The 16,228-nt window shown below is 35.9% G+C and overlaps 2 protein-coding genes across 3 annotated transcripts; one reads left to right on the plus strand and one right to left on the minus strand.

The window, feature by feature from the left end:
- The first annotated feature begins 706 nt into the window (after window positions 1–706).
- On the plus strand, window positions 707–15,810 carry LOC142526899 (mitochondrial import inner membrane translocase subunit TIM14-1-like). Of its 2 annotated transcripts, XR_012815360.1 has the most exons (6): window positions 707–901; window positions 1,726–1,904; window positions 2,180–2,250; window positions 3,441–3,614; window positions 3,699–3,850; window positions 15,046–15,810. XR_012815360.1 is itself a non-coding variant. In XM_075631552.1 (3 exons), exons 1-3 carry the CDS (start codon window positions 734–736, stop codon window positions 2,334–2,336), a joined length of 504 nt encoding a protein of 167 aa, XP_075487667.1. In that variant the 5' UTR covers window positions 707–733; the 3' UTR covers window positions 2,337–2,619. The 2 variants fall into 2 exon arrangements, 1 of the variants encoding a protein (XP_075487667.1); XM_075631552.1 differs by lacking the exons at window positions 3,441–3,614; window positions 3,699–3,850; window positions 15,046–15,810 and having other exon boundaries at window positions 2,180–2,619.
- LOC142525800 (B-box zinc finger protein 21-like) lies at window positions 3,494–5,167 on the minus strand. The gene is made up of 3 exons (XM_075630091.1): window positions 4,375–5,167; window positions 3,559–3,966; window positions 3,494–3,508 (listed from the first exon to the last, which is right to left on the minus strand). The coding sequence occupies exons 1-3, from the start codon at window positions 4,558–4,560 to the stop codon at window positions 3,494–3,496; spliced, it is 609 nt and encodes a 202-aa protein (XP_075486206.1). The 5' UTR covers window positions 4,561–5,167.
- Window positions 15,811–16,228: the final 418 nt, after the last annotated feature.

Here is a 16,228-nt window from a genome sequence, read left to right on the forward strand (position 1 = left end):
ATGAAAATTGTATTTTCACATTTATTCAAAAAATAATTTAAAAGCAAATTTACAATGATTATAAAATTTGAAAATAATTATTGTATTTAAATATGAAAAATTGTAATTTTAGTCTTGTAAAGTGATATGGTTTGAACTTTAGTCATCTGACTTTGTGAAAATTTGATTTTCATATACTAATTTGATTTTTTCTTTAATTTTGGTCATTTTTTTCGCTATAATTATTTGGCAATGTTATCCCCTATATGACTTATGAGGTGATAATAAAATTTATATTATACACATTAAAATTTATCTCAGCTAAAAAAAGGTAAAAAAATCAAAACAACCCCAAATATTATAAATATGGAAAAAAATTTGTCGATTTTCATTATTTTTATTTAGATACATTTTAATATATGAAATATAACTTTATTCTTGTCATATAAGGCCATGTATGGGAATATCGTTGTCAAATAAGCAATAGTCGTTTTGAGGAAAAAAATACCAAAACAAAAAAATCCAAGTTATTAGATCAAAACCAAACTTTGACAAATTATATGAGTAAAAATCAAAATATGCCAACTTATCGGACTAAAAGTATAATTTTTTTTCATTTAAATATATTAACCACTTCAAATTATGTTATATTTCAATAAAAAGGAAATTAGATATTAATTTTTTTTTGAAAGTATTGACTTTAATATATGAACTTTTGGATATAAGATTTTATCACTAGTTTTCCCAAACGATAATGAAATCGAGGAAAGATAATTACTGCAAAGTTCCAAACCCTAATTGTTCAAGTCGGGAGCTCTGCAGTGGAGTATTTAAAGGGCAACTCGGCAGCGTATCTGAACTAAGGAAGAGGATATCACACCGCGTTGAACGTTCAATACTGAGTCATCTTCGTCTAAAAATGGTGAGTGCCGTTGAAATTCTTTATCCACCACTAATTTACATCCGAATTTGGTGGACAATCGCTGTGATTGTATCAATACATGCCTCGCATTTTACTATTTTGGCGGCACTGAATTAATATATATTTTTGTTTAAGGATTGTGAATGTAAGAATAAGTTACTGAGAAGCATTCCGTGTTTTCCCATTCTCCATTTCATGAATGCAAGTGCTTCTTTTGTTTTATTTTTCTTATTGCATACTTGATTTGTAGGGTTTAGAAGTTGCATGCGGATTTGTCTAGAGAAGGTTGTTTACACCCGTTTTGATGTAGAATCTTGGTTGGTTCTTCAGTACAGGCATTAAATTAATGAATGGGAATTAATTATAGATCTATGCCGACCGTTTTCTGTTGTCTGATACCATGAAATGATGATATTTATGCAACTCCCGAGGGAGTAAATTTTTTAATCTCTAAGAAGTCTGAATGTTGAGAACTGCCTATTTATGTTAGGATGAGAAAAGCCAGCCCACTAATAATGAATCAGTCTTGGATTTTGATTTTGTTTGTCCATTTTAAATGTGCAGGCATAGTCTTTCAACATCTTTACTATGAAATTGTAATTGCATAACATATGATCTTCAGTTATAAAATGCGCGAGTAATCCTCCATTAACTTGCTCATCAATCTCAGTCAGGATCGTATCACTGTGCTTTACTTCATCATCAATGGCATGACTTTATCACTTCTAATTAGATAGATCGGTTATCTATAGCGATTGCTTTTATTGTTGTTTGAAGTTATAAATACACATTATAAAAAAATTGAAAGTTGAAATTCGAGGCAGACTTCACCCTTAATAGTAGGAATAGCCGTCGCTGCTACTGCTTATGCTGGTAGATATGGAATTCAAGCCTGGCAAGCATTCAAGGCAAGGTCGCCAACCGTTAGAATGCGTAAATTTTATGAAGGAGGTTTCCAGCCAACAATGACCAGGAGGGAAGCGGCTCTTATTCTTGGAGTCAGGTGATTCAAAACTTTTCATTGATTTTGTGACTTAGAGTTCACAAGTATGTTAATTTTGGCAATTAACTATCACCAAATTAGATCTCTATTTTATATCCGTTTATGTTACTATATGCCTTGTCTCAAGTTGGTTAATAATAAAGCTTTTGATTCATGTTTGACCTTTTATTTGCTCTAGGTTCCATAAAATACGAATTTACCAATGACTGCCTAATATTAACAGGATCATGTATGATTTTTTTTTTCGTTTTTAACATAATTTTAACTTGATTCAGGGAAAGCACTCCAGCAGATAAGGTTAAGGAGGCACACAGACGGGTGATGGTAGCAAACCATCCCGATGCAGGTGGGAGCCATTATCTTGCTTCAAAAATTAACGAAGCTAAAGACATTATTCTTGGAAAGAGCAGAAACAGCGATTCTGCTTTCTAAAATCGACCGAGATTTTTGCCAATTTTTATGAGTTTTGAAATTGAGGATGATCAACTAAAAAGCTAATCACCACAGATCGACGATCCAATAACATCTTCTCCTCAATTTTGAAGAAATCTACATTTTAATAATTCCTTAAATTGCTGTGAGTGTGCATTGTTTGTTGTTGTCATGCTTTATTTTCAAGGAGCATAGTGTACTGGATTTGTGTTATGGGAGGAAAGATGGAAGAATTATATTGTTTTTATTGGATTTCTTGAAGAGTAACTCCACTTGTTTGAAGGAGGCTATATTGCATGAAAAGTAGTATTATAAGATGGTTCCTACCATCCAAGTTGAGGTTCTTTATGAAGTATACAGGTAAGAACCTTCATTTGCAGGTCAAAAAATGGGAGAAATTTCAATTCAAATAGATTGTAGTGCATTTTTTGTTATTTTCAGTTATCAGGAGCAGTAGACTAATCACTTTCAATCCTGAAGCTACCTTCTTCACACCATTTACTACTACTACATTTCACCACTTTCTTTTTCTCAGAGGCTTCGTTCAAATTCTTCGTTTGTAAAGAGGGACATCTGGTCATAAATCTGCAGTTAACTCCAAAATTAGTGTACGAGCACTTTAATAGAAGGTTTTTATAGCATTATAAACAAGTGAGGATGAAGATTTTTTCCTGCTAGTAGCTTAATTTCTTGTACTTCAGTATTATATATTAGCACTTCAACACATAATTTGTGCACTTGACACACGATAAAATGTAAGTGGTTATCTGAAGTTGAATTTTTTACATATCTAATCTTATTAGTTACTAAGGATGTAGATACTCAAATGCTACTGGCATATTCTTTTTCATGCACGAATTTTTAGCAGCATTGAATCTCGAAATTTGAAATAATTTTGGTTTGAATTAGAGCTCGAATTCTAATGAGATTCGGTTGGTATGAACTTAATTTCTATCATGTAGAAGCTTGAATTATAGCTTGAGGTTGCAACCTCGCTGAATTTTAAACATTTGTATAAAATGAACGCTCACACACAAAAAAAAAATAGATTGAGTTCGATAATTTTAAATATAAAGTGAATATCGTTGTTGTTGATTTGAAAAGCTCACGAGCCATTTGAATTCCTTTGCTTCTCCAAGTAATGATGGTTAAGTCTCTTAATTAGTAAGGAACTGAGGATTGGTAAATCTAAAAACAAAAAATCGAGAAACATGCTACAAACCTTGCAGAAACCATAATGAGAAGAAGTATCCATCAAATCTTCAACATGCCAACTGGGTAAAGTCGCCATTAAATAATCTGTCCTGCTACTGGTTGAAACTTGGCTCGCGGCTTTGCTTGACTCATTCTTATCTCCCCAAGGATTTGATGATGATTCTGAGCAATTGGTTATCAAATTTGGCTGGAAATTAGTTTTACATGCTATGAAATTCTTCATCTTTGTTTCTGATCCTGATTCGCTGGATGAGGCTGCCACATTAAATGAAGCAGCAGCTGCAGAGAGCTTAACCCCGGTAAGTAGAAATCTATTGTGCTTTTTTGTATGTTCATTGGCTTTGTGTATTGAACTATCACACTCTTTGCAAAGTAATGCTCTGTCTTCTCGACAGAAGAATAGTGCTCTCTTTTCCTGTGAAAACCAATCAAGAAAATTTGGGAAGATATTAACTAGCTTGTTTTATTTTCGGGATATTTATATTTTTGTCTCTAAAATTTGTCATTTCAATATATTTTGTCGTCCATGTTTAATGGTTAGCAGATTTGGTCCCTCGACTTCAAAAAAAAAAAACTAGATCTAGCCTTTTTTTGGGTATTCTGTATACACTCTTATCAGAAAATGTAAAATTATGCTATCAGATTAGTTGTGTTTTCAAAATTCAAAGAGATTGAAAATGTAATTTGCTAAGCATGCTAACCAAAACCAGTTAACGGTAAACGTTATAGACTAACAATGTGATTATTATTTATTTTCTCGAGTGTCAATTTTTGGATGATATGATGGGACATTAAAAGTATGAAACATGTGCACGTTTGTTACCTGGCATATGTCACATAATGGTGAGTCTTGAGATTGAGGATGGAGAAGAGAGAACCTAGGGTGTTTTTCGGCTAGTTTATTGGCTCTGTGAACTCGAATATCGCAGTTTTGACACAGGGCAGCCTCATCCACAGGGCAAAAAGCAGAGGCTTCTTCTTTCCGGCAAATATCACATAGAATCTTCATTGTTTTCCACTGTCTGTTTTTGGTGTGAATAGTGTCTGGGGTATATTGTGATGTATTGTTAAGAGATATAAAGTGATGGTTGCTCGAACTTTTATGGGGGCATATGGGTTGGAAAAGCACAGCTTAGAGATTAAGATATCAGTGTTCATTGAACATAAAAAATAAAGTTCTTGAAAAAGCTCAAGCAAATTTGGCATATCTCCCACTTGGGTGGGTGTAAGAGTGGACCAGTCCAGAAGATACAGTCAGCTTCTCTGTTAATAACTACGATTCCAACAAAATCTTGGTTGGTACCATTTTTCAGGAGAGAATATAGAGTTTGCCACTTGAGTTCAACAAATAATTTGAAGCCCGACGGTCTAGGCGTTTACGTAAATATCAAGACTTTATTTTCTATCAAAATGTGAGATGGTGTTTTTAACCGCATGATCAATATTTGTAGGGTTAAAGATGAGCAGAGGAATCAGCTTCAATAGCAAGTTATACCCATGTACGATCTTGTTATAGTTCTGTAGGGAAAAGATCAAGTTGGCTTATAGAGAGTGTAGGGGAAAAAGCTACATATTTGATATTTATGACATAAGCCTTCATTCTTAATGTTGGTTTGTTTGGCAGTGGCATGGAATGGAATGGGAGTATGGCTGTACAGGATTGGATGGTCTTTTATTTTGTTCATTTATTGAACCATACTTTGATTTTGCATTGGGTAATGTACATGCACACTTACCCAATTTTGTCCCCTGTACATTTTATGTTTGGGACGCGCAAATATTTAACTCGGGTCGTGTCGGTGCATTATATTTATGAACAAAATTTGAAATTGAATTGTTTCAATCAATTAATTTATAAGAATTTTAAATTTAGAAAGTTATGCATGAAATTACTCTGTTATTAATCCAAATATGAGTTTATTTTAAAGATATTATTGGAGAAATTGTGTTTGTATATAAAAATTGTGATGACGTGTCAGGTTAAATTCGTGAATAATTTGACTTTTACAATCAAGCGATGCGAATCTCGATTCGGTTGTTAGTTCTAACTCTTTCGGTGAGTCACAAAGATAAAAATTTAAATGAACAATCTAATGAAAATTGCAGAAGAAATTCATGAACAACATATAATTATGAATTGTAATAACATTTCACAACTAGAATTGAAAAAACTCAAGGGATATGCTAAAACTAAGGAATTTACGATAATGACACTAGAAAAGTTGCGATATGAGATGAGCTTAAATGGCTAGAGTTTGCAGAGAACATTTGCTGTAATTTTGAGTAAATTATTGATGAAATTATTGAGAGAGTTTTTTGATGATGTTCCATCTGCTTTTGTTCGTTCCTCTGGACAGTTTCATCCATCTTCCACTTTCTTTGGTCGTAGATCATGACTCAACTTCTTCAGTCATGCGCGGATCAAGTCCTCAAACCGTCTCATTCTTCTGCGTTTAATGACTTTATCCTAGTGGGCTTTAAATACATTCGGGCTGGTAGGATTCGGTTTAGTCTAAAAAATAAAAAAACAAAAAATATAAAATAGCAACATAAAAATCTAAACAAATACAAAATAGCAACATAAAAAAATTTGAGTAAGTCTCTCACAAATCGGTCTCACATATCGGTTAACCCTACTGATATTCACAATAAAAAGTAATATTTTTAACATAAAAATTAATATTTTTTTCATGGATGACCTAAATAAGAGATCTGTATCACAATATACGACTCGTGAGATCGTGTCACACAAATTTTTGTCAAAAATTTCAAAGAATAGTTAGATGGCGTACGTGTAGGTGAGAGATCAAGGGAGAAAGAAATTGTAGATGATATGAATGGTGGAAAGAAGAGTTCCTAACTAAGAAGATTGTATTAAAATATACCATAATATTTGGAAATTATTTAAACTTTATTGATGATATAATTTGGTGAAGTTCGAAAAACCAAAAAATAGATAACAAATTACAACGGTGCAAATGCAAATTAAAGTACTGCAAGGGTGTAAAGTTGAATTCCGGAGTAACTTTTTTGGGGAATTGGTGGTCAGTCTCCAAAACAAACAATTTTTGATCCTAGCTCCCTGGAGAGAGAGAATCTTTTTACACATACCAAAATTACCCTTTATTCTTTGTGTAATTTTAATTGATCCCCGCGCTTTCGAAAATAGTATCAGAACTTTAGGTTGATTTATTTCAAACACATGATTTATTATTATAAAGAAACTAAAATGTTTGAGGAGGAGAATTTTCAAAAAATTATGAATCCGAACTTAGGTTCGAGAAAAATAATTTATAAGATTTATTCGAATATTTTTGAATATACACAAGAGCATTTAATTATTGTTAGATATCAGGAGTAGAAAGGAACGCTACAACACCTTCAGGTAAACTTATGATTCAAACAAATAAGCTTCTGGAGATAATACCAGATTCATCTAAGCTCTCTTTAGATCTTAGATCAATCCAGAAAACAGTACAAAATTATGGCAATATGCTATACTTTGTACCTCAACGAGTTGAAGAAATCCTTAAAAACCAGGAAGAAATTCTTGGAATATTAAAGGATATTCAAACAATAATTCAAAAACTAGAACAACATCAGGTTCTAGTAAAAGAACTTCAGGAGGATGGTTACCACCATCATTTGCCACCGAACCTTTGTTACATCAACAAGGGAAGGCCAGAGTGGTGTCAAAACCATTAACTGAAGAAGAAAAGATGATCAATCTAATTAAATCTGTCTCACAAAAGAAATTTATCTGATGACAACTTTAGAAAGGATTGGTCTGGAGGATCTACAAGAGCTGGCGGAATCTTTCGCAAATATCAAAGTTGTAGATCTAAAGATGAATACAGCAAGAGGAGAAATACATGCTATAACCTGGTCATCGACTCAGGAACCACCAAGGGAAAGTGTGGGATCTCAGAATGTTAACATGAGAGAATCCCAATCTGATTTCCATACTGCTGGAGGATCACAACCAGCAGGTATAAGGACAAGGAGAATTCAAATTTCCTTGCACCAAACACCCTACGGGAAGACTGTTTTAGATCCTATACATCCTTACGGGGTTATGCTTAACCTTGATGTATTAGATTTCAAAAACAGAGAAGATCTCATAGATGATTGGACATATGCTATGAGAATCGCAGCAGGAACACTAGATCTCAACAAAGAAGGATTCATTAAACTTTTAGAAATGAGTCTCATGGGGTCACTGAAAATTGCTTGGGACATGACTTCAGTAGAAATGAAAGAGTCAGTCCTGGCCGGAGAATCTCTAAGCGAGATAGCCGAAAAAATGGCTACCCTATTTAAAGCACAATTTATAGGGGTAGACTATTTTAACAGTCAAGATACAGAGAAGAGGAAAAAATACAACCAAGCTCTGTATAGTCTTGAATTACATGATATATGTTTAGTGGATGAATACATTATGTTATTCACTAAATATAGATGGAATTCAAGAGTCGAAGAAGATATAGCTATGCAGCTTTTCTTCGCAAAAATGCCAAGTCCCTGGAGAGAAATGCTCATAAAGGAATACGTACCTGGAAATCCAGATACGTTAGCAAGAAGAGCCTCTTTCCTTGAAGGAAAATTGGCAGAATGGTGCCATATAGCAGCATTACAAAAGAATTACAAACGCTTAAGGGGTATAAACAAAAGAACTCCTTTGTGTTGTAAGGAAAATGATCTTCCAAGAATTATTTGAAGTAAACCACAGAAGCATAAGAGGAAAAGTTTCAGAACTCATCCTTATGCTAGAAGTGGAAGAAGTTCTTGGAAGCCAAGAACTGTTTGGTCTAGACAAAAAGCCAGATCTTATAAATCTGGGCAAAGAAGTGGACCCTCAAGAAGTAGGATATCATCCCAAGTATCGAGTACATCTCGAAGCACATGAAGAACACCTACGAAGAAAACTTTCAGAAGAGCTCATACTCGAGCAAATGAAAGTTTCAAGGATTGTAATTGCTGGACATGTGGAGCAAGAGGTCATATCTCGACCAACTGTCCAGAAAATGAAAAAAGAGGTATTAAACGCTTCGATCCAACCCCGGATATTGAAGAAGCAGTTTATTACCAAGATCTTATTCAGGTATACCGATTTGAGGACATTGCCTCAAATGAAAGTATATATGAAGAAGAAGAGGTCTTAAGTCAGGGAGAATATGATGGAATAGAATCGGAATCTGACTGAGGACGAGGTGTTTCGACACGAAACACAGGAAGATTTGTCTGGATTTTTTAGCCAGACAACAATATCTCATAATATGGTCCAAAGGATCATGAGAAAAAATACTAGTCTACAGAGATATCAAGGATTCTCTGCAGGACAGGTAGAAAAGTTCTTAGGAAATCTTGGCCTAAGAAACAGAAAGTATCATCTAATCTATAAAGTTTCTAGAAGGAAAATGGCAATCCCGATGGAACTTACAGGAAATAGAATGTAAATGCAGTTAATTTCTTCCGAAGAAATTAAGGAGGAATTACAAAAACTCAAGATAGAAGTAGCAAGGACTATGTCCTAGATTCATATCAGAGCAATCCAGATTATGATAAACGCTACTTTCAAAGAAGGAATAGATTCGCCTATCGATATTGCTATATGCGATAAAAGAATGAGAAATCTACAAGATTCAGTACTGGGAACAATCTCAGGAAATCTCTGTGCAGGAAAGATTGTAGGAGTAATCTATCCAAAGATAGCCTACAACCTGACAGATCGAGATTTCAGCCGAGCCTTGACATTACATCAAAATTTCAAGGAAAAAAAGCTGATGAAAGAAGGTAATAGACTATATTCTATTACCTATCAGATTGCATATGCTCTATCTAATACACATCATTCAGAATTGTTTATTAGAAATGAGTTCATTGAAATACCCGAGATATTTGGAAAAGTTGCCCAGGCAATTTATCCAGAACGAGTTGAGTTTCCTTTAATACAAGAAACAGATATCCAAATACAAGACAAACCGATTCTACAAAGGAATCAAAGTCTTAGATTGGAATCAAGAAGACTATCTTTTCAGGGAGATAGAATTACAAGTTACAGGTGGAGAAAAACGCCTGTCATAGAAACCCAACATGAGCTAAAATTTTTTTCTACAATAGGAAAGCTGAGATGCCTAGAAGGGTGGAAGGAAGTAGAAATAATATTTGATATTACGAAACAAAGGAATCAATTTCCTTGTAATTCAATATACTATTTGGAACAACCGATGATAGAAACTTAAAAAGGACTGATTAATATCGGAGAATTGGAAGTTCATATTCAAGGAATTCCAGGAAGAGAATCAGATCGCCTGATTCTTGGACTAGAGTTTCTCGAGGAACATAAACCTTGGAAACGACTAGAGTATGGAATGGAGTTTATGACAGATGATAAGATGTGAAAAATCCAATGACCACAAGTCCATTCTCCATATACATTCCAGTAGGAATGTTATATGAACAATATAAAGCAGAATATTTTGCTGCTTATATTGATTCAGTGCTGTAATCTGTACAGCAAAACGAGGAGTTTTTCCACATAATTTGGAAGAAGAATTACTAAAGATTACTGGAAGAGATTTTTCGAGAAGAATCTTAATCTTATGTAAAGGGATTAAGATGACCGAAATCATGATTGGCGGTGCTGGACAAACACCTTGGTATAAGGTAAAAACACCACCAATTTATTTTCATGATACAAGAGCTGACATATTGTTAGGAAACAATTTCTTACAAATTTTCAAGTCCTATAAAGAAAATGAGACTAGAAGATTAGTGTTCACAACACCTTGTGATCATAAAATCATAGTCCAGAGACTACGAGAGGCATTTTACAGAAAATTGCCGATCCAGTTTCGCAGCAAGCGTGGTGATGAAGAAAAACTTCTGAACCCAAAAATGAAGGATTCTAGACGGTTTGGAAAAATAATGCTCCAGTTAAGAGCAGACAAAGTACTCCAACCAGAAGATATTGAATGCCTGAAGATAACTCTACAAACGAATGAAGTAGAGTTCGAATCTAAGGTATCATTAGAAGATGTCAAGAAAAGGATCAAGGAAAATTACAATGAAGATCTCTTGGCATGGTGGGACAGAATCAACTCAAAGTTTTCCTAAAAATTAAGGAAGGCAAAGAGTATGAATTTGTCCGTTGCAAGCCTATCCCAATGAATATCATTGATCAAAGGGATATGCAGATTATAGTCAAGGAACATTTCGACCTTGGTTTGATCAAAGCAGGTATGTCACCATATAGCAGTCCAGGATTTCTGGTAAGAAATCATGGTGAAATAAAACGAGAAAAACCCAGATTAGTTATTAATTATCAAGAAATTAATAAGGTTCTGGAGTTTGATGGGTATTTTATACCTAGTAGAGAACACTTGATTAGTTGCATACGCAACGCCAAGATATTCTCTAAGTTCGACTGTAAGTCTGGATTTTATCAAATTCGGATGCAGGAAGAAATCAAAAAATTCACAGCTTTCTCCACACCGCAAGGACATTATATTTGGGAAGTATTACCAATGAGATTGGCTAATTCACCCCAGATATTTCAAAGAAAAATGGATAATTTTTTTAAAGATTATTTTTAAATTTATGTTTGTTTATATTGATGATGTTTTAATAGCATCAAAAAATATGGATGAACATGTTAAACACTTGGAGATTTTTTCTAAGGTTTGTAAAAAAGAAGGACCAGTTTTATCCGAAAAGAAAGCAGTCATTGCAACAAGAAAGATTGAATTCCTCGGAATTGAAATCGACGAGTCAGGAATAATTCTGCAAGACCACATAGTAGAAAAGATGCAGAATTTTCCAGAAAGTCTCAAAGACAAGAAACAACTTCAAAGTTTTCTGGGAGTTAGGATGTTTATAAAAAACCTAGCAAAACACAGAAAAGTGTTCAGTCCATTATTGAAAAAAGATGCAAGATTTATATGGACAAAAGAACACACAGAAGAACTTATCTATTTAAAGGAGATTTGTAAGAATCTTCCAAAAATGGTTATTCCTCAAGATGAAGATGATCTGGTATTATATACCGATGCCAGTGATCATTGGTGGGCAGCAGTTCTTACTAAGCTCACACCAGATGGAGAACAACCATGCAGATATTGGAGTGGTTTATTCTCAGATGCAGAAGCCATCAGATGACATATCAATGAGAAGGAATTTTATGCAGTAAAAAGGGCTTTTGAAAAATGACCATTATTTTTACTTGCAAAGAAATTTACTTTGAAAGTTGATAACACACATGTAAAAGCTTTCTTAAGGAAGAATTGAGTCTAAACATGAGAAGACAAGATTATTAAGATGGCAGACACTATGTCAGAATTATATTTTTGATATTGTGATAATAAAATCTCATGAAAATATTCTTGCAGATTTTTTAACAAGAGATGGACAACGGTGATATCGACGTCATCATCAAGATGCAGAGGCATTTGAGGGAACACCTTGAAATGCTTCAAAACGAGTTTAACAAGCTGGTCTTAAACGCAGAAGTTGCGGGAAGACTACAACAAGCCGATAAGAGAGTTGTCTCTGATCGAATTACAGGATGTTTACATGCTTATACTCAGTTATTGTCTGTAACACAAAGGCCTATCCTCCAAGACATTGAGAAGCCATTGGTTTCCCAAATGGAGAGTTTTCGAGTACATGACTCTATACCTGGAGCAGGGGATTCAAATACCCCTAGCACAAGTGTTAAGTCGGGATCATCTCCAGATGAGTCGGCTGAAACAAAAATTGAGACTCCTGATCCTTATCTTGAGTCCTCAAGTCAACCCTTCACTTCGGAGATTGAAGAGGGAAAGATCAACCTTAGGCCTCGTACTGACAAAGGCAAATCTAAGGTTGGTACTAATGAAGTTTCAATTTCTCCATTTCAGGTTTACCAATAGAACATGGAGCAATTAAAAACAAGAGTTGACATTAACCCAGTTACTAATAGGGTTGATGTTTCAGGGAAATATCATAGGATATGGATGAAACATAATTCATATCCCAAGAAGATCAAAGCCTGGTATGAATTCGGGGCTCTTGCCTCAGTTTATACCACTTCACCCAGCTTTCCGGAAATTTCAGGATTACCTAAATGGATTCAGGAAACTGTTCGTGAAACTTGGGCGAATAACGATTATTTGTCCAAGGGAGATGTTTTGGAGCTATACTTTTTCAGTGCAGCACCAGAACCAGCAGAGAAAGGTTCACACGAAACCTTTCATTTTATCAAGTTAAGGAGGCCAGATACAAATATTCAGAAATTTATCAAGGACCCTCCGACAGAAGAAACACCCCTGGTTGCTTCAACAACAGAAGACGACATGTCAACCAGAAGAGCATTAGGTTTATGAGTCTGTCTCACTGAGATGAACAAAGCCAAATTTCCATTCAAGTTTTATCAAAATTCTATGAATGGATCGTTCCTGTTAAATACAATGATAGGAAAAACCACCAGTTTTGCAGAAGAAATATTTGAAAAGAAAAAAAATCTTCTGTGGAACAGCAAGCTGCCGGCAAGCCTCCCCGGGATCAAGAAGGGCTCGGGCCTCGGTTGGTGACCGAGACGGGGGAGGAGGCCGAGGATCTCATTCCTCTTAGTCAAAGGAAAAGAAGAGCTGTCACCTCCCCCGAGCTGATCATTCTTGAAGGCGGCTAGGGCACTTCCCGGTCAGTTCAGTCAACTCCCCTTCGCCAACAACCTTCAAGTGAACCCGGCCAAGAGCTCCCTCAAACGGATCAGCCTACCCAGGCTAACATCTTTTTTGAGGGGGCTACTGCCACTGGTGTTAAGCGCCTCAAGCAGATACTTAGCCGTGCTGAGGCGGTATTGTTGAAAAGTGCTCTTGCCAGTGTTAGGTTCCTGAAGGGATCAAACCGGCTTCTGTCTGTAAGCTTTTATGCTCTATCTTTTTCTTTTCTCTCTCTTTTTTTTTAAACTCTTTTTGTTCAGGCTGCTCAGATGATAGTCTCGGCCTTTGAAGAGGTGGCGGCAGTGGCCACGAAGAAATGTCAGCAAGCCCGGGCTGCTCAAGAAATTCATGACCATCTCCAAGGAGAAATTGCCCGGGTTCAGAAGCTACACGAGGAGAAGATTGCTGGTCTTCAAGCTTCCCTTAAGAAACTCGCCGAAAATTCTGTAATATGACACATGTAGGAAGATGGTCAGAAAACATCTGCCTTGAATGCCAGAATCAGAAAGAACCGGAGTTCTGTAAAAGTTTCAAACCGAGATCTGATCGAAAACATTTTACCGAAATAAGGACAAGTGGGGAAGGACCACCAGCACATTTTCCTCGAGGATACAAAAGCCAAAGATTCCTCGACAAAGTTAAAAGTGGACATGTGATCAACCCACTAACCAAAAGAAAACCCACCATGTGAGTGGAAAAACAGGACCACCAATAATCGGTAGAAAATGACAAAGAACATTGGATTCCTTCTCTTTAAAGGGAATCTGATAAAAAGACAAGAAAACTAGACCCAAAAATCATACTATAAATAAGGGTAAATGGGAACCAGTAAACCACACCAGAAATAAACCTAAAGAAAATGTATTATGCATAACTAAAGGTTTTAAAGAGAAGAATCAAGTATTAGAGAAAACAGGCGGATGCTCTTAAATGGCTAGTCCAACATTTCCAGGAAAAAGGAAATGAGATTACAGCGGATCTCTTACAGACTCATCGCTACTGGTATCTCGATGAGATAAAAGAAGATGAGAAGTTGATTACTAGATTAATTATCAAGAAAAAGACAGTTCAAGAAAGAACAGTCTCAAGAGACCACTCAACCACTACATGGTCCATATGCAAGATGTAAAGGCTTATCAAGGTTTGAAATCTGAATTTCAAATCCGAAGAATCCTTCTGTAAATAAGGCAGGAAGGAAGAAGTGAAGATTATCGAACATTTTCCTCATTTCTTTCAACAAATAAATTGTAATCTTTCAAGTTTATGTGTGTTGTGAGTTCAGCTACTATTAGTAGCTAAACAAGTTTCTCCTCTTCTACAGGAGATTTCAATGTAATAAAAATGTTTGTGTTTGAATGAAGAGATATTTGCTCTTACTCCCTATCATGTATTATTTTCAAAATTTTATCTTTTATTGTACACCCTAAGATATGAAACGAATTAGGGTTGTGCTAAATGCTGCTGAAGGAGTCTGCGTCAGTAACCATCGGTTGCGATCGCGTGGTTGAACTGTGAGGAGCAGTTCGTAAAATACAGTGGACATAACCTGATGGCACTCTGGTCAAAGAGATAAAAGATTTAGTTTATTTTACGGAAACATGACGTGCCTTTAATCAAATAGAAAAATCAATTATTAAAATATAAAATTGAGGGGTATTTTGGGGAGAAGGAGAGTGAAGATAAAGATGAGTTTCAACAGGGACTGAACGCAAAGTCTCCCCTAACATTTTCCATAACCGACCGTGACAGCTGACAGCTGGGGGAAGGAGGGAAAACCGAGAAACCGCGAGAAGTTCCAGCCCGGAAGAATCGAAAAATGTTGAGTATTTTGAGGAAATCCATGGCCAGGAACAACGGAGGAGTATCCAGGCCCACCCACCATTACGACGCCGTCGAGGACCTCGCCGCCTGGGAGCTCGTCAGCCCTTCTCTTTCGGACGACGACGACGACCTCTGCTCCTTCGGCGGTGATGACATCATCAGCGGGGGTGACGAAGTCATTGACGGGGAGCACGAGAAGGATCACAAGGAAGAGGAAGACTCGCGCGATGTCTCGAATCTGGATGACGTCATCTCCATGCAGTTGCTTTCGGTGTCACCTCAGCCCATGGTGTTGTTTCCTGTTGAAGACGTGATGAGTCTTCATGTGTATGATGATGGTGGTGGTGGTGGTGGTGGTGATGATGATGATGAGGAGGAGGACGACGACGACGACGTGGATGATGAGTTGATTCCATGGAAACTGAAGGACAGATTCGGGAAGCAGAGGATAAGGAAGATGGGGAAGCGGGGTGGACCAAAAGTCATCAAATCGAAGAGGCTGCCGCATTACCACAACAGGCCTGGATGTTTGTATGGAAAGCATGACCTTGGTGTGCAGCACTACTACATCTAATTGGGGGAAATCTGTATGTTAGATTGGGATTAGTGCTTATTCTTATTTGATATTGCTACTGCTTAATCTGTTCCCTCTATCAGTTGTTGATGTGCTTATGGTATATGAATATAAAATATGGATATTTGACAATCTAATTAAGTGAAGATTTCTAATTCAGATATCTGTGACTTTTAAAGATATGTTGTTAAGCAGTTAATTTCATCATTCATATGATTGGATTCAAATATGGATACATTTTCACAAAGTTTTGTTCAGTGATCTTGGTCCATCAAGTTGTTTGCTGTTTTGTTTTGTTTGTTGTGACTTGTGAGGATATATGAATGGAGATATCTGGTTCTTGATGTGAATCAATATGGATATTTGGATCTTTACATGCCTTGGTCTTGATGTTGATTGTGCTAAGATCTCACACAAGTTCCTACTTCTTCCTAATACACTTTGAGAAATTGTTTCTCTAGGGGTGGATAATGTTATGTGTCACCTTAACCGCCCAGTGATTTTTGAATCACTAATAAATTTGTTAAACTTTTGCATCTAAATGGTTAATCTTTTGGATTTGGTATATCCACTGATTTTTT

The sequence above is a fragment of the Primulina tabacum genome, chromosome 15 (assembly GCF_025594145.1).
Source record: "Primulina tabacum isolate GXHZ01 chromosome 15, ASM2559414v2, whole genome shotgun sequence".
Classification (NCBI taxonomy): Eukaryota; Viridiplantae; Streptophyta; class Magnoliopsida; order Lamiales; family Gesneriaceae; genus Primulina; species Primulina tabacum.